The sequence below is a fragment of the Haliaeetus leucocephalus genome, unplaced genomic scaffold, assembly GCF_000737465.1.
Source record: "Haliaeetus leucocephalus isolate CR32 unplaced genomic scaffold, Haliaeetus_leucocephalus-4.0 Scaffold351, whole genome shotgun sequence".
Classification (NCBI taxonomy): domain Eukaryota; kingdom Metazoa; phylum Chordata; class Aves; order Accipitriformes; family Accipitridae; genus Haliaeetus; species Haliaeetus leucocephalus.
The window spans coordinates 6,760,107-6,778,866 of record NW_010972787.1 but is presented as its reverse complement, the minus strand read 5'-3'; the positions used below and the strand labels follow the sequence as shown (position 1 = coordinate 6,778,866).

Below are 18,760 nucleotides of genomic sequence, written 5' to 3'. Positions count from 1 at the left end.
CCCCCCCCGCCTGCCGGGAGTGCGCTGCTCGCCGAGGCGGCGGAAGACGGGCGGGCGCCTCTGCCTTGAGGTTGGTCTCCTCAGCCGCATAGTGGCTGTGGCTTCTGTTCAGCCGGGCCGGGAAGGCTCTTCTCCCCGCCGCCGCCGCCACTATTTCTGCCGCCGACAGAGTGTGGCGAAGTGGGGCCGTGGCCGAGCCCTCGGGCCGCCGCCGGGCGGGGAAGGGGGATAGTGCGGGAGCGGCGGCGTTGGCGCACAGGAGCCGGCTTGCTGAGGTTGTGGGACACGGGCGCCGGGCTGAGGGAAGTGTGTGTGTGGCGGGGAGGGGGGTTGCCTTGCCCTGGGGCTTGGGGAGAGGGGGAGGGAGCGGCTGAGGCGGCTACCAAGAGCCGGGGCTGGCGGCACCCGGCAGCCGCGCCTTCGCCTCGGGCACCCGGCCCGGTGCGGGCTCTGAGGTGCGGCCTGGCTCGGTGTGAGGGACGCTGGTCTGCGTGCTTTGTCACCTCTGCACCCAGAAAGAGGTGGTCATGCAAGCAGTCAGTTTCCCCCATCTCTAAGTTCCGCCACATACGCCGCCTTTGTCCATTTGGAAATTTGTTGTACAGGTGGAGCTTAAGGCCTTGAGTTACTTGGTTGATCCTCTGGATGTTCGGCAGGTTAGTTGGAGTGGTGATTTAGCGTTGCAAGTGCCAGCCTGGTGAATCACATGTGCCAGCTCAGGTTCAATGCTTACAAACATTTTTTTACAGAAATATGACAGACCTATGCTTATCCCATTCAAGAAGCAAGGCTGTCACATAGATTGCACTTTCTCAGTACCTACTTGCTCAGTGCTCCCCAAGAATGCAGGTGGAGATGCTTTCGCATGCAACTTCACTATCCCAAAGGGTAGTCAGAGAAGGTCTGTTAAAGATAAGCAAGAAAGGATGTTCCTGTGGGGGACAGTCGCAGAGTAGCATCCTCTATCATTAGAGATATTGTTGTGCAACAAGCATTCAGATGCTCTCTGTTTTCACTCCACATCAGAATATGGGCTCTGCTTAATCACCATCCCAGAAGACAGATGAGGACATAGAAGCTAATAAGGCAACTTTTTTTTTCCCCATTCCTGTTTTTGAGTGGAGGTAGAGTAACATTTTTTTGATAGATAGGGGATAGAGTCCACAATTCATATAATGTCATACTTGCTTTCTCCTTTATAAAAAGGAGGAACTGGGAAGCTGGAGCTATGCGTAAAATGTGTATATCTTGAGGAGAGATCATAGTACCCACAACATTGTTCCACCAGTTCTGAGGGAGAGGGATAGTTTCATGGCCATGTTTCTCCACCTTCTGGCACTAGTGCTGTCTTCCAAGTAGTAAAGTCAAATGCAAACAGTAAAATCTCCTTGGTTTAGACATTTTGAGGCTCAGGATGGCAGGATTTTCTTCCTTTGGATGGTAGGTGAGTTACTCTGTGCCCAGAGTAACACATTTTCTTGTCAGTTTTGCAAGTGAACATGAGTTGATAAATGTTAACTTACAAATCTTCCCTTAATATTACCTACAGATCCTTTTCAGATAAAGGACTTCATATCTTGTCCAGTCTGAAGAGCATGTGACATTTTATTAATATTTACTCCTAGAAGGTTGAAACGTTTACAGAAACCAGTAGAATATACCCTCTAGTAGGAAAAATTCTTTCTTGTTTGGTCCTGCATTTGCTTGGGCGGGGAGTTGCTGAATAAATTATTTGGCACTTGATTTATAATAAAATGGCTATTGCTTTTTATTGTATTCTGTTGAGACCTCTGGAATACAAAGGAAAATCCAAGTAATTCTAACTAATAGATGGATAGAGGCATGACAGCATGTCACGGTGGTCAGTGCCATTTTGATTTGCTTTTAATTGCTCTCATCTCTCTTAATCTTTCTGAAACTTATTGGCTCATTCTTAGAATGCAGTCTGTTTGGGGCAGGGATTGCTTTTTTGTGTTTAGTTTTAGAAAATGTGCAACCAAATAGTCTTGGTCCCTAACAAAGGTCTTTAGTTGTTCCAGTACCAGAAATATAATAACAGATTGCAGATTTAATTTCAAGTCTTATTTGACTAGTACCAAATTATAAATGTCATCCAGCATCTGTTTGATTGCTGTTAAATGAATTAGTTGAGTTCAGTTCCTGTCACAGAAAATAATCCTTGTGTTTGAAGTACTTGCATTTTTGTTGGTCATAGTAGTGATGTCAGGCATCAGTTTGTGCATTGTAAATTGGCACATGCTTATCTTGTAAAAGAGATTTATAACACTTGGCAGATTAACGTAAGTCAGTAAAGAACGGGTTATTGATGTAACTAATTTTTCAAATATTCACATTTAAAAAGTATGATTTGTAAATTATTTAAGGTGTATCATAAAATGTGAATGCTAGACTGGTACAGCACTAATGTAGTTCTTTACTAAAGATGTGCAATAATGTGGCAATTTTGTTTAAACAATACTTCCACCAGGTGATGTCTGCTTTTCTTCTGGTTGAGTACGTTTTAGTTGTGACCGTGGAGGGTCTGAGGATGCATATCATGGGCCTGAATAACTTCTTTTTTTTAATACTTTACTTTAAAAATGTGCATGCTGATAACGTATTCATTTTTTTCTAAGATGCTTCATGCTGAAAGTAAAGTAAGGCTCTTGGAGTGTCAGGATGAAATCACAATTGAACCATGTTCTAAAAAAATGAAGTCAACAGAAGGGCCTTACGAGAAACCCTCTGATGATGATAACCAAGGTATTCAGGAGGAAGTGGATGCTGAGAGAACATCAAATGATTTGATACCAGCATATACCTCAGATAACCAAGGGCAACATGAAATGCAGAAGCAAGAGAAAATACCTACTGGTGTCTTGGGAACACTAAATGAAGTGCTCCCTGAAAATAATCTAGTGCTTAGTCAGCCATTTGATTCAGAAACTGTGCAGAATGTAAATCCTCCACTTGCATCAATAAATGACACTCAAGTTGAAGAAAAGAAAGGCCCTTTTATTACAAATAATGCTGATGAAGATAATATTAAAAATAGCAGTACATCATTCTCAGTAAATAGAAATTTTACATTTTCAGATGAAGAGTTTTTTACAAGCAAAGAATTTATTGGACCTATTTACCAGCCTGCTGAAAGTAACAAACAGGACAAATCTAGCAGTTGCAATGAATATAGAAGCAGTGAGGGAGATCAGAATGAATTGCAAGAAAACAGAGCTAAAAGAAAGGAGGCAAAGAAGATGCAGACTATTTCCTCTCCTGTACCAGAAATAGATGATGAACTGAACCAGTTCTATAAGGAAATTCACCAGCTGGAAAATGAAAATTTAGATACTAATTTTCAGGAAAAAGAAACTGAAACTTCTCAGGAACAATACTCTCCATATAACTGTAGTCAAACCGCACAAGAGGATTATCAATGTGTATTGTTGGGCAGCCCACAACCATTTAATGAGAATGAGCGGTGTTTCTCTGGGGAACAGAACAGTCAGAAAACAAGCAGCGAGCAGCAGTTTGTTGTGGAAGCAAGCAGCTGGAAAAATGAAAATACCTTTAATGGACAAGTAGATTCTAAATATTGGAACTACTCAGTGCCTGAATTCAGACCTGCTTGGCAGTCAACAGAGTCTTTCATAGTACCTCAGGGACCTCTTCCTCCTAGATTCAACCATCAATCGCATTTTCAGATACTTAATTCCCCACCACAAGAAACAAATGTTCTTCCTTCTCAGAATGGTGAACTTTCTTACAAAAATTATCATGGTTACCATGGAAATACTGATATCAATGGTCATGTTCTACTGCTTGATCAAAGTACCAACTATGCTGGTCATACTGAAATGCATACTACTCAGGTCTTCAGAAATGGAAATAATGAGCAGAACGGACTCCAAAATAATGACCAGAATGGACTCAAAAATAATGGTTTCTGTGAAACCAGGGAAGAGTGTTGGAAGGATCCAAAAGCTGACAGTACAGAAGGAATGCACAGCTTTTCTTCCTTGCAGTTACCTGAAGAAAGATTTGGTTGTTCACAGAAATTGCTCCTAATCTTAAGAGGCCTGCCTGGTTCAGGGAAATCAACACTTTCTCGGTAAGTAAAGACTTAAAGCTGAGAAGCTTATTAAAATCAAAATTTTTGAGAATTAAAAAATAAAAATCTGTAAGCACTTGGCAAACTTTGGTGTTTGTAAATTAGGCTATTAAAATGCAGTAATTTTTACTTAATGAGGACAAATAACAGTAAATACTAAAAAGATTTGCTTGGGGTTTTTGTCTCCTTTAGAGTTATGATGAACAGGAGCTGTTTTGTGTTAAATTTAAAATGTTCTGTATCCATTAAATTGCATAATTTTTTATTCTGAAACTTTCAGGTGTACTAGAATGTGATGGTTTACCTCTTCTTTTTTTTTTTTTTATGTTCATTCATTTAAAAAAATCTTCCGTCCAATCTAACAGCATTAATTTGGCTGAACCAGAAGTACTTTTTTTATGCCCATGCAAAAAATCTTCAAAGACCATTAGAAGAATTTTGCTACTCTGAAAATACTTAATTTGTTTTCATTGTGTTGATGAAACTGAGCATAATCTCATCCCCTTTTTTTCATACTATGGTCTGTCAACTTCTCTGTTTATTTGTGAACACACAAGAAAAGTATTATTTTCCCTTAAAAATATACTTGTGGATGTCTCACAGGGTTCAAAGCAGGTACATCTCCAACTTGGTTTTTTACTTTGGCGGCGGGGCGGGAGTGCTAGTTTAAAAAGCACATAAGTTGACATAGAGCACAGGCACTATCTGTATTAAGTGAAAATAGGTTTCTCTTGCATACAAAAAAAAAAAAAAAAATTACTGTATCAGTAATTACTCATTGGGCTTCATCCAGAAACTGTACATCACAAATGGGATGTCGTCTTTGGTTATCTTCTGTTGTACGTTAAGAGTCTGTGAAATAGATACAGTGACCGTCATCTTCCTTGGTTTTTGTATAATGGAGTAACCTTGCTGTTTGTGGGTTTTTTTCCTGATATTTAGGAGACTGTGATCTCCATATCATAGAAAAATACCTATTAGAAATTTCTATCTTACATGTTTGTATTAATGTTAACTATAATATTTTCTAGTTACTGATTGCTCTATTTTGTAAACCTGCATTTTTGAAGCTGCATGTGCCTGTGTGAGTATTATTGCAATAATTCCTTTAATATATGAAAGCAATGCAGAAAATTTAAAAAAATAACCCTGTGGAAAAAATGGTGCCTCATTCAATGCAGGAATTGGGTAATACGTAATGTGAAGGTACCAAATATTTTGTTTTCCATGTTTGGTGTGCTGAATTGTCTTTGAATCTTTCTCCAAATATATTATTTGTATTAACTGAAAGATTCTAAGTATCTTCATGTTTTTATGAACACATATTCATGCTTTTTTCATCTCTCGCTAGTGAGATCATTTAGTAATTTTATTTAACAGATGGGAAAGTGGGCACTGAGATCAAGGTCAAGAATAGTCACCAAATTTGGGTGCAGAATTTGAACTGCGTGGGACTTGTTTTTCAGCGTATTCAATTATATGCAGTTTTGTGTGTTCAACACTTGGTTGCGATTGTTAATTCCCATAAAATCATGTCTTGGGTACTTGAGGGGGAAGAAAATCCCAGAATTAATGTCTGCCTATGGGGAAGATATATGTATTATTAATTAAGTCTTATTCTTAATAAAGTTGAATATGTTTTTCTGTGTAATGTTATAGTATTCTGCAGTGTAGATGAGGACAGCAAATACAGTCCTCTGATGTCATATTAGTACCCACAGGTATCTTTGCAGGCTTTGATTCTTTAGCACCTGCAGACATATCTCCACCACTGGTGCTAGAAAAATGACTGTGAAGGAAAAGCAGAAATTTGACATCATCTGTGTGGATTGGCACTAGAAGGGAATGAGCTGCATCTTGCAAGTGGGTTTCCCAAGTATGAAATGTCAACAGAGCAGCAGTGAGACCCAGGAATTTTGAATTCCTATCTGCGTTTTGTGCGAAGTAAGGGTTTGTAAGTATAGGCACTTTTCCTCCTGCTCCCAAGCTTGACTTGTGTCTGTCCTGAATCTTCCACTGAAGTCTGTGTTTTGTTTTGACTCTTCAATCCCAGCTGCTTGGAATCACAGGCATGTTTTTTGGAAGAGGCTTGTGGAGGTCAACTAGTCGATTGTTCTGCCTGGAGTGGCTCTTTCACCATTACTGGATCAGATCAGGTGTGTCTTTGTCTAGGCTGATCTTGAAAAACCTACAAGACTCCACAGTCTCTCCAAACTTTTCTGGTGCAGTACTACCCTCCTAGTAAGGAAGTTCTTCCTAATCTCCAAACTGAAGTTCCCTAGCCATAATTTCTGTGTGTTCTCCTGTGTTTAACATGTACTGTTACCTGGTAGAATCTGGCTCTCATCTTTGCAGCTTCCCTTCAGGTAAGGGGATGGGCGTATTTACTGTCATAGCCTGATGTCAGGTGGCCTTTTACTGTCTTCATTGCCAGACTAAACAAGCCCAGCTGCTGTTAACCTGTCCTCCTAGGTTGTATGCCCTTAACCATCTTGGTAGTCATCTGTTCAGCCCTTTCATGGTTTTCAGCATGTTTTTTGAACTGGGAAGCCCCAAACTGGACGCAGCGTTTCAGAATTTACCACATGAGTCAGGTAGAATGTGGATGATACCTTCCATTAATCTACTGGCCACATTTTCTCTAATAAAGCCCAGCATGTGGTTTGCTCTTCTTTTGATGAGAGCACACCATTTTCTCATCTCCAGTTTGACGTCCACTGTAATCCTCATAGCCTTTTCGGCAGGGCTGCTCAACCAGTCGCTTTCTCTCCTGTACTGATGCTTAGATTTCTTTTTCACCAGTTGCAGAACTTTGCTCTTTTCCTTGTTAGGCTTCATGTTTTGCTTAGCCTGGTGTTCAAGTTTCTCAGTGGCCTTCTGGATAGAAGCCCTGCTGTTCAGTATGTTGGGCATCGCTACTGATTTGGTGTCATCTGCAAGTTCTCTGCCTCATCATCCAGGTTAATGATGAAGATACTGAAAAAATTGGTCCCACTATCGTCCCTTGCTGTACTCTGCTTGTTACTGGCTGGGAGATGATGTCAGAAGCCTTGATAATTTCAAAAGTATGCTACATTCATCATTCTGTCCTCATCCACAAAGGCAGTTGTTTTCATCAGAGAGTGCATTCTGGTCAGTAAACAATGATTTGTCTGTTGCAAAACCCCCACTGACTCCTCCTGATTACCTTCATTTCTGTCACATGTTTGGAAATAGATTCCAAGGGGATGCACTTTGGTTGTTTTTCCAGAACTGAGGTTAGGTGAGGTTGAGCAGCCTTTAGTTCCTTGGGTCCTTGTCTTTACTTGCCTTAAATATAAGCACAACATTAGCAGTTTCATGGTCACTGGGGAGCTCCCCTCATATCCTTGATTTATTTCCTGCATTCACCTGACGTAGACAATCCCAGCCTCCTGAGACTCATTTGAGTTCCTATCTCTTTATCCATCTATTTCCAGTTTTGTTTTCCTATTCCTATCCAACCATGGCTTTTGGTCTGTGCTTACTAGCTCCACGCCTGCTCCTAAATTCTAAGCTGATTTCTCAGTTCCTTCTCCACCCCCTTTCTTCCCAGATTCATCTTGTCCCTGTTTCAGCTGGTGGTATTACCTCCTTCCCAGCAACATTGTACCAATTTCTTCCTTGCACTTCATTCACTCTTTGCCTTGTCCCTATTTCTTAGCTCTGCTGCCAGTAGCAAGTTGCTTGTTCCAGTGTTTATACCATTACGCTTCCCATGTCCTTCCTATTTTAGGCCAATTTTGTTCCTTCTCTTGCCATTCTTAAGGTTGTGTTGGGAGAAATGTGTTCTTACAATGCAGTATTGGTACTGAATCAGCTTCCTGCCACTGCCAGAATGCTGTGTTCAGGAATGGGTTTACTGCAGTGAGAATCTTTGCATTTTCTGCTCTACTTTGTACAAAAATGAGTACTTTTCACTGTTGTTTTCGGTGAACGTGACATTTTGAAGTCCTGCAGCTTGGACAGATTTACAAAACATTTTTTCAGGAAAAATAAACACATGTACTTTGTCAGAGTTCACTTCCTCAATCCAAAGCTTCTCAGAGACAAGCTTGGAATAATGAAACATGATAAAAATGCTGTATTTCTTCCTTGGTTTTGGAAGTGATTGACCATTTAGTTAGACATTTTCTAAAACAATTTGGCCAGACAGATACCCAGCAATGATATCTTTAGCCCAAGTAACAAAAGTCTGCTACAATTAGAAATAGATGATAATATGATCTTATAATGCTGGAAAAAGTTACAAGAAAACAGACTTGCATTTTTAGGATATTTTGCTACTGAATTTGGCAGCAGTTGCAATTTTCCATTCCGCCATAAATACCTGAACATGAATTTGAGTAAGAAGGAGCTTAATCAGGTTGAAAGAACAAATATTGGTGTCATTTAAGAAGTACATTTTGAATGAAATCAATTGTCAGAAATATATAGTCATGTTTATCTGGGGCCATTCTTCCTGAGAGCTTGATGTTTGGAACAGAAGAGTTAGAGTTAGTATTTACAGCTGAATGTAGAAACAATTGTGTGTTGCTGTTTCTAATTGTGTATTTCTGTAAACAGTGTTACAAACAATGCTTTTAAAATATCATTTACATAGCTTAGTAATATTACAGATTCTAAAATGATATATAGTTATTGTCTATTTTTTTCCTCATCTGTGATATGTTAGCTATTTTAAATAGGTCAATTATTAGATTCTGAGAGATCTTTATAATAAAATCATCTCTCAAAGTAGGTTAATCAGGGTGCAGATTGGGGACCATTTTAGTTTTGAAGAAAAATTAAGGCAGGATTTGTGTTTGTGTGTATGCATGCGCTGGAAAAAATGCGTGTTGGTTTGCTGACTAGTTAAAATGAGCATTTTGGTTTCAAGGTGAGTTTTGTATGTCAAGCTAATATCTTCTATTAGATCAGATAGCATGTCTGGAGAAAATAAGTGAGCTACTTTAATTTTATATCTGCTTTAACTTCACTGTCCATGTTCGAAGGTGGGTGGTTTTTATGTATTATGTGTAAAGATGTATTTATCTTTTTTTTCTTTCTTTATCTCTCAAAAGTGGAATATCATCTCTTTGTGGGTTTAGATAATAATGATGCTTTCATTGCACGGGTGTGCTTTTTGTTGTTTCTGTTTCCTAGTTCATGAGTCTGGGATAAATTTTATTTCCAAATACGTGTTAGAAGTATGTGAATTATTCCATATGACACCAACAAGTATGTTAGTGTTTTAAATTTTACGGGTTTAAATACTATGAATTCTGAAAGACGCAATTGTCAGGCTTTTAAAATTTTATGTTTTATGATGTAATTTCACAGTTTAGAAACAGGCTACAATCAGTGTTGTAATAACTGAAGTTTTGGTTCATAAAATCATTACTTTGTGATGGCTTGTGTGTTGTGTGTAGGGTAAGGGTTCTGTTACTCTGGCCTCTTTAGTAGTCACTTTGCCTTCCCAAATTCTGTAGTTTTAGGATTATTCTTGCAAACATGGTTTACAATATATCAGTTATATAGGTTCATACATAAATTGTGGTGTATTCTGAACTTCAGTGAATAATAACAAAATATTTCAAGAATAAACTTTGTTGATGGGTTTGTAAGATTCCCAAACCCTTGTAATTGTGTTTCTTTATTGCTACTAATGATGTTTGGAAGATATAGTAGAAGAATTTGAGTAAGTGATTTATTCTCCAGAACACTGAGCAAGCAGAGTCTGTTCCTAGACATAAAAATTAAAATGAATGCCCCATTAGTGTTGATTCACCAGTTCATATATATTCCTGCAGATACCTGATGGTCAGGCTCCTAGGAGCCGTAGGGGTGTGTCTATCTACACAGCTAATAGAAGAATCCCAGTTATTATTTGCTATCCCTTTTATTAAGGCAGATGGTCCTTACTCTTTAAGATGTGTGTGTATATACATTCAGCACACAAAAAGTGAGGGTGGAAGATGGATCCATTTTTTTCTAGCATTATTAATTGGCAATTGTAGCATAGTGTAAATAAGAAAATTGGACCATGTGTGAAATCATGGCCAAGTAAGTTAATGAATATAAATTCCTGTTAAATATTTTATACAAGAGAGGAATAGATATAAGACAATGCTTTTGTGTGTGGTATAAAATTTACTCGTACCATTTTATCTACTTAGAACAAAAGTAGGCTTTGAATCCTTCTGTGCTCTCCTAAACCAGTAATACACATCCTGTTAAAAGACATAGGCTCCAACAAAAATAATTATTGAACAATGTCCAAAAAAAGTGGCAGTGCTTTTGGTGTATCACGCTCTGCTTTCTGAAATAGGATTGCTATTTGTCCTGAGGTAACTTTAATACTCTGGAAAAGGGAGAAAGAGGAAGAAGGAAAAAACAGCTTTTATGCAGCTTTGATCATGTTACTTGATAGTTGCATCATTAGTAGTTTCTTCTGGTCCTCAGTAATCTGAATTTTGTTGTTACAGATCTCTGTATTTTAAAAGCAAAAATAACCAACAACATAGTAGTGGGACAATAAATGTGTAGGAATGTAAGTTAGTATGTAATACAGTGTCCCAGTCAACAGGTCTGTTGTTGGTGACAGGTAACAAAACATAGCAAGTTCCTTGTGTAGGAATGAAACTTACGTAGCTGCTCCTGCAGATATATGTATGAAAGTTTAGTGACTTAGAACTAACATCCATTTGTTTCCTACATTATTTGGGATTTTGTTCTGTTCCTGCCACCTCAGCAGTAGCGCAAACCCACATACTGCTAGTGCAGTTTGGTTTTTGTAGCCTTTGGGTACATTGCCTATTTCTGACCCAGAATCGTTGCCTAAACTTCCATAGGACAGTGATGTCTTGAGTGTTGCAATGGCTATAAATGTTCTGTGGCACTAACTGGCTGTTTTCTATTTTCAAATTTAAATATACTATAGAAAACAAAAATAGTTAAGGAGGGTTTGTAATCACACTTACTCTGTAATTCAGACTTTAAACAGAATTGTACTGTTGTCTCAGTTTTACAAGGTTTTCCTTTAACCCCCAATTTCCAAGGACTTTCTGAAAATAAAGTTTACATTTGGCAGAATGGGGATTGCTGATTGGGATGGATTAATGTGGATTTGTTTTGACAGAGATTCTAATGATCTTGATCAACCAGCAGTTAATTATTCCCTGTAACTTTGCTATAATCAGTTTCTCTGACTCACAGGTATTTGTTGGCGTGCCTGGGCAACATTCAGGATGAATTTTAGTTAAATGCAAAAGTCAGCTCTGTGATGCTTCTAGAAGGTTTGACTGCAGCATTTCATGACAGTGCAAATACAGAGTTCTAGAAAAGCTTAATGGATTTTTGTAGTATTCCTACATTACCTAGTACAATAACTTCTGTAATTAATAAACACATTATCAGTAATATAAAATACTACAATATAGACAAAAATAAACATGTTAACAGTGAACATTGCAATTGTGTCCCTCTGAGTTTCTCTGTTTACCCTCATTGGCTTCCCCACAGTGTCTTTTATTGTTTACTAAAGTATACTTAAATTTCTCCCGTAGTCTTTAATGTTAGCTGTGCAAGAAGCAGAATGTAATGAAACCTGTTCTGACCTATAGAAGAAGTAAACTTCTAGCCAGTAAAAAATCTGTGTTGCTTGGAAATGGTAGACCTAAAAGACTGAGTAAATGTGAAATTTGTGTTGCAATTTTATCTTTATGGGTTCTAATTTGAATCTCTGCATTTTATCCATTTGTGTACAAGTTTGTTATGCTTTGGCTTGTCTGTTTGTTTTCCCCCCATAAAAATTCATAGTATTCTTGAGAGAATATTCTGTTGGCTTTTTGTTGAAATAGCCTACATGTCCAGAATTCACCGTGGAATGGCATTGCCTTAGGAAACCAAGCTAAAACACTCTCAAGTGGTTTAAGTGATTTGAGGAATGATTGTTTTTCTCCTGATTTGAAGTAATACATGCAGGGATAGTAAAGCTCATGGCTTTCCTATCACCCTGTTAGCACTAAAGTATGAACAATAGGGAAACAATATAATTCCCTGATGGAAACTGAGATATGAAAAAATCCTATCTTAAATTCTTGTCACCTGTTAGACTGAAACCACAGTTCTACAAGACGTGGTCACCCATGTAGCAGCTTACTGCTGCTCAACCAGGGGAGGTCTCCATTGATAGTTAGCCACTTTTAATGTATCACCTTTTGGGGCCTTTTCTTGAATAGGCTCAACTGCTAAAGCTGCAGAAAAGTAACCCAGAAAAAAAAGAGAAAAGGAGCGCTTTCATGTGGGTAGTAAATTCCAGTGCCTTATAGATCCAGTGAGTGCCAGAGTTGATGACAATATAGAGGCAAGTAAGACTGTGTCACCAGAGTTGTGGGAGAAGACATAGAACTGAGATAGAGGGGTATTGGATCTTATGTGATCCTGACTTTCATTAGTAGGACAATCTTGAAAGCTTATTGTGATCTTTTACTTTTTCCTGAAAATAGGGAAATTGCTGTAAAAATCAGTAGTTTTCTTTTGCTGTTCCTGTTCAACCCACATTGTATGTGCAAGCAGCATGGGCAAAGGTCAGAAGAGGGCATGTTGAGAGTTTAAGGTGCTGAAAAAGGATTTAAACATGCAGTTCGTTTCTCAGCTGCATCCAGATTCCTCATGATCAGATTGGTTTCTAGAGATAATTCCAAATGAGAATTGTTATGAAAAATGTTATTAAATACATTAAATTATTATTAGGTACTTAGAACTCACTGCAATATAACCATAAATTAGATGGGTACAAACATCTCTTGGGGGTGGAGGGGAAGAAACAACAAATACAGAAATAGCAGAGGGGGGAAAAAATGTATTGCTTTAATTTGGATTAGAATTATTGGTAATACATATGAGTGTACTTTTATAAACCTGTTTGAAGTTTGCAGGAAGCTCAGAAATAGGGCACAGTTAAATTTATTTTAGCTATATTCTTTTTTGTGTGTCTTTTTTTTCTATCTGAAAAATAAAAGTTAAAATATTTTTGCATTTTCCTTTGTTTAACAGTATTCTGCTTCGTCAAAGTTGTGATGGCATTGTATTCAGTACCGATGATTATTTTCGTCAACAAGATGGATATACATATAATGCTGCTCAGCTTGGTGATGCCCATGACTGGAACCAGAAGAGAGGTTTGAATGCATAAGAGGAATCCTATTAAATTATGCTTATATTTAGAAAACAGAAGTATTGCATAAAGTACATGTGTGTTAATAGTCTATATGAAAAGGAGTATATATATTTTAGCATAGGGTATATAGAAGTATATATTTAAAGTATTCTTTATGTTTTAATTAATGTATATATACACCTTAAATTTTGAACTTATAGCAGGTTCAGAGTTAAAAATAGAAAATCTCTCCTCTTTGTGCTATGACCTGCTGATTTGTTACATTTGATGCCAGTATCTTGATGGCAGAATTGAACCTTTTTAGTGCTGGCAACAGCAGAATATCATGTTTTTCCAGTATCTTTCTTGATCTGAGGTTCATCCAGAATTTATGGAAGAGTTTTTCTGAGGAAGATTTTAGTTCATGTGTGTAGATTAACAGCTTTAGTAAGTCATCTTTCTTAATATCTAGCAGTGTCCAAAGGTTGGGTTTAATTGGTAAGGAAGTAGGTACCTGGGGTAAGAAGGGTAGCAGACAGATTGTTGCTCTTTCTGTAGCAGCTTTCTGAGAATCTCATTGTCTGTTTGGTGTACTCCAAGGAGTGGACAAACCAAACAACTCCACTGCCTGTGCATGTAGATTACTGTCTGTGCTGCAGTGTCTCAAGCAGGAGCTTCCTTCCTGTCTAGAGGACTACTACTTTGCATCAAAAGATACAGAGGGCCAAGGGGAAAAAAAAATAATCTCCCCTTTTTTTCCCTCCTCACCCTAATGCAAAATTTGTGATACATCAGGGAACATTTCTGTATGAACAGTGAAGGAATTTTTTAAAGCAATCATTAGAATATCAATTATAAAGAGCACTTCTGAGGTTGGAGTGCAGCAATAATAAGTACTTTGAATGAAGTTCCCAATAGGAACCTGAGGAGCAGAAGTGTTGATAAGGTGGTAGTTTATGGATGAGAGGGCTCAACACTTCACAGTTATAAGACCACCAAACAATTCTCACTTGATAATGGCTTCTGGCTGTTTCTGACTGGACCTTAAGATCTCTCTAGTTCTGTATCATGTAGTTACACAGTGGTTTTGATAACAAGAACAGTATATAATTTAGGTTTTCAGTGATTTTGATAGTAAGAACAAGAACAGCTGTGCTGTGTTGTTTAGAACACCCCCATTGCAAAACATTTACCAGAATAGCTTTGAGTTGAAGTTATATGCAGTTCTTATCTCCTGCTTTTAGATAGAGCTCTCTGACTTGAAGTACTTCAGAAGCTCTTGGTTTCATTTGCATGTGGATCCTTGAAACACATAAAATGATAACTTCAGGGGAATGGTAATCCTGATAGTTGGGATTCTTTTCTGATGAGCAGGTCTAGGTTAAAGTTTCATACAGACTATATCAGCTGCATAAGTTATTTATATATTTCCTAATATTCATATGGCAACATATTTTAGCTAGAGCTTTATAATCCTTATGTCAGAATTCTGGAGAAGGCAAAAATGTACTTTCTTCACAAATGAAAAAATTATTCTGTTAAAACTGTCCTCCCCCCATTTTTGGGGAGGGATAATACAGTAAGTATGAGAAAAACTTAGTTACAAGTGAGACCCATTAGGGGGGAAAAAAAAAAAAATTTTAGATGAACAGAATTTCAAACTGTCAAATGTTTATAGGACAGTGAATGACATACCCTTGATACTAAAACACATACACATTTAATGTGAAGGTTATAAGGTCAAGTGCACAAATATTAGGAACACTAGAATTAATTTGCCACTGCAACTTTAATTGTGAAATCAGTGTCATTCTTACAGGGTTTTAGGCCCTTTAAGTTCAGTTTTGTGGCTTTGCTAAGTGTCTCCTATTTTAGTTCATCCTGCCACTTCTACTGGAAATTTTGGCTGCCTTTGATGTGTTTTTAACATTGTTGACTTGACAGGTTGAGCTGGGGTTTATCTGCTTTTTTTTGTTGTTTGGTTCAGTTTTGGCAGGGACTAATAAAGTTAATTAGTAACTTTTTTACTTTTATTTAAAACTTTAAGGTATTACGTCAGCACACTTAGCACTTAGATCCATATTTAAAACAGAATGGTAGAATATGTAAGTGGGTTGTAGCTATAATATAATCTTTCTTCACAGGCTTTTGTAAATTAATGATGGTCCCATTATCTTCATTACAAAATTGGCTATTCTCTTGCTACCTTCATGAATCTTTTCTGAAATGCATATTTCAGGGATTTTTCCCTTGTTTCTGTCAGCCTGCCAGTTTTCTTTTCTAGATTCGGGTTTCAGAAAGATCATTTGTGCCAGGTTAATGAAGCCAGGGCAGTATATTTTTCTTTTTTTTTTAATAGCTTTTTCCATCGATTCTTGGTGCTCCATTGGAACATATTTTATCTTTGCTTTTTTCCTCCCTTCCATCTACAAAGTTATTTCCCAGTCTGTTCATTTAATTTCTTCCTATTGTGTGGATTGTTTCCTATCAAGATAAATCCCTAGTTCTCTCCAATAACTTAGGGTTTTTCTTCCTTCAGATCCCTGCTTCATTCAGTGTACAGATTAAGCAGTGTTCACTAAATGGGCAGGTATTCAACAGATGTATTTTTTCAATCTTCACACTCATTGTGCATCTTGCTTTTCATTTAATGCAGACTATTTTAACTTTGTTTAATGGAACATTATTAGTTCTCCTGGAAACATTTTTGTATGAGTGTTATTTTAGTATTTTGAGCTTCAGATATTTCAGTTCTTTCATCTAGTTCATGATCTTAACTTTCCTGTGAGCGCTAGTAGTATTATATTCTGACTTTTTCATTGGCAAGCTAAAGCACAGTTGCTAAAAATATCTTCCTATTTCGGATGCCAAACTTAGCAACTTAGATGTTTTCTTCAGGGTATGTAGTAGTAATTAAACTTCATATATTCAGAATAAATTTTCACTGTCTTCATATTGAGATGAGTTCATACCGCTTCTGTAAATGATACCTGTAACTTGTAAAATTGGGCAGCCAGAAAATGAAGATCATGCAAAGTAGTGGCCACTTGGAAAGAGGTGGGATGATGTTCAAGAACATTCACCAAAAGATGATCCTTCATCCTTCTCCCTTTGCAGTTGTCCTGACTTACTCATTTATCTCATGAGTACTTTAAAAAAAAAAAAAAAAAAGCTCGGGTCATGCTAATGATCTGATACAGCCCCCCCGATTCAACTACTGAACAAGTCCATCACATGTGCTGAAAGAGATAGGAGTATATATGAGGAAGTAGTGCTCAAATGCGTATTTAAGGACAGTGTGGTAATACATATGCCCTATGATTACTACACACCCAGCCTTAATTCAGGTATTTCCTAAGGTTCAGAGTTTTGCTTTGCAACCATAATACTTTTTGGGGTTTTTTTTGTGTTGTTTTTGGTTGGTTAGTTGGGTTTTTTTTTACTTTTGCACCCTTTCTGTGTCTTTTAAAAGAAGGACTGAATCCTTGCTCTTTTTCTGCAAGAATTTTGAAATGTGAAATTCTTGATGTGTTTGTGGCTCACATTGCTAGTACTGCTTAGAACTAACTTTAAAATTTTTTTTTTCTTGGCTTCAGTGTGTAGCATCATAGCAATTGATTTTTTAAATTTTTTTAATGGAATTCATCTTCACGATGCTTCTATAAAATAGATTAGGAATTATTGTTATGTTTTTACTGATTAACTGGGGCACAAAGAAGCTGAGGAATAGATTTTATAAAAGCCTTACTTTCAATTGCAGGATGCTTTGGAGTAGTTGTTGGAGGATGAATCTGATACTCATGAATCTGATACTCAATCATAAGTTGCCAGTCTGCTTCTCGATCTGGCTTAGATTCAGGCTGCAAAAAGAACCTTATTTACTGATTCATGCACAGTGCTTTTCTAAAGATGTGAAAGTTGTGTCCCTTTCTGCAAAGAATGGCAGAGGTCTTGCTTTCAAAATAAAAAGGTGAAGAAAGTTAAAACAATGAAAATTAAGGTAGCCCATTTGTCCCAAAAGTGGGATACTCAAGTACCCTCTCTAGGTACTCTCCTCTGCAGGGGTTCCTTCTGAACTTCTGTTAAGAATAGCTGAACTTCTGGTAAGAATAGCTTAACTGCTGTCCAGGTTTGTATGCAATGGAGGTGGATATCAAGCTGATAAGGGTGTAGAACTTGAGTTTTCACTTCCTTGGGTAAGTGTTCTGTGTAGCATTATGTAGGAGCTGAATGTCATAATCGTGCTCTCTAGATGTGCTTAGAAAAAGTGGTTGTGCAATGTTGTTTTTCTCAGGGACACATCCTAGTAATGTGAGTTAGGAGTCCTCTGAGAATGCTTTCTGGACTGTGTAAGGAATTTAGAAGAATGCCTGATCTCAAGATCAAAGTTAGGTTTAGGCATAAGATAGATGCTTAATTGATTTATTAAGACTAAAGCAAGTCTTGGGCTTATGAAGATATACCAGTTTAGCCATCAAGGTAGTGCCAAAATGTTTTTCTGTGCAGTGGAGCTGATGAGTCTCAGGTAGCCAACAGATTTGTGTGTTTTGTCCCCTAAACTCTTCCAACCGATCTCAGTTCTGCACTGTAATCTCTAGGACGCTTCTGCTGGGTAGGAAGCAGTATACTCTTGCTAGTCCAAAGTTAAAAACATGCTACTGCTTAAGTGTCCTGCCAAACAAATTGCATAATGGCTGTGCTCTTGTCTGTCTTTCCATCAGTAAAGATGCTAATTTGGATGTACCTTCTTACCAGTTGCTGTTTTGTAGAACTCAGAAGCAGCTTATTATTCCTGAAGCATCTGCCCTCTTTTGGATTTGGTAGAAATTGGCCAGTGAATTGAAACATTATTCAAGCAGAGACAGCATGGCTGTAATTTTTTTTTTTTTAATGGATCTCAGAAATATTTCAGATATGTGATGTCTTTCTGTGAAGACCACCTATTTCTTAGCATTGTGTCGGAGGAACTGCAATACATAACCACAGGTCTCAGTTACGAATGCACCATGTGTTACCCAGCAGGGCTGGTAAAGCTGGAACCAGGGTATGGTTTAATGCCAGGATCTCTATACTCAGCAGGCCACAGACTTTGAGCAGTTCTGTTGTGTTGCTTTGGCTTCTACACTTCCCATTTACCCTTTTGCATCAGTTTACCACCACCTGTTTTTTAATGCCCTTCACTTAATTTTTCTTACCTTCTTGCTTCTGTTTCTTTCCATTCCTGTCTCTACCTTTCAGTGCTCTTACTCCTTTTCTTAGAAAAGCATGTTTCAGATTAGATTAGTGCAAAAAACATCTGGAACAGTTTGTTTACATTTACCATTTTGAGTTACATAGTTGTTCATTAACTTGCACTATTTTTCATTGCAGCAAAGCAAGCAATGGAGCAGGGAAAATCTCCAGTTATAATAGACAACACTAATACTCAAGCCTGGGAAATGAAGCCATATGTGGAAGTGGTAGGTTTTGTTGTGTGATTTTATCATCTG

The 18,760-nt window shown here is 37.7% G+C and overlaps 1 protein-coding gene across 15 annotated transcripts in view; it reads left to right on the top strand.

The window, feature by feature from the left end:
• Positions 1-12: 12 nt before the first annotated feature.
• The window catches only part of N4BP2L2 (NEDD4 binding protein 2-like 2), a 49,521-nt gene continuing 30,773 nt past the window's right edge, over positions 13-18,760 (top strand). For 7 of the 15 annotated variants that reach the window (XM_010572724.1, XM_010572723.1, XM_010572719.1 and 4 more), the window contains exons 1-4: positions 13-70; positions 2,637-4,111; positions 13,169-13,293; positions 18,642-18,730. In XM_010572724.1, the coding sequence (XP_010571026.1) occupies positions 2,637-4,111; positions 13,169-13,293; positions 18,642-18,730 (1,689 nt within the window). In that variant the 5' untranslated portion in view covers positions 13-70. Of the gene's footprint in view, positions 71-113; positions 276-472; positions 657-1,739; positions 1,862-2,636; positions 4,112-5,823; positions 6,066-6,164; positions 6,268-6,942; positions 7,244-13,168; positions 13,294-18,641; positions 18,731-18,760 lie in introns of those variants that run through there. The other 8 variants (XM_010572730.1, XM_010572729.1, XM_010572731.1 and 5 more) reach the window with 8 other exon arrangements.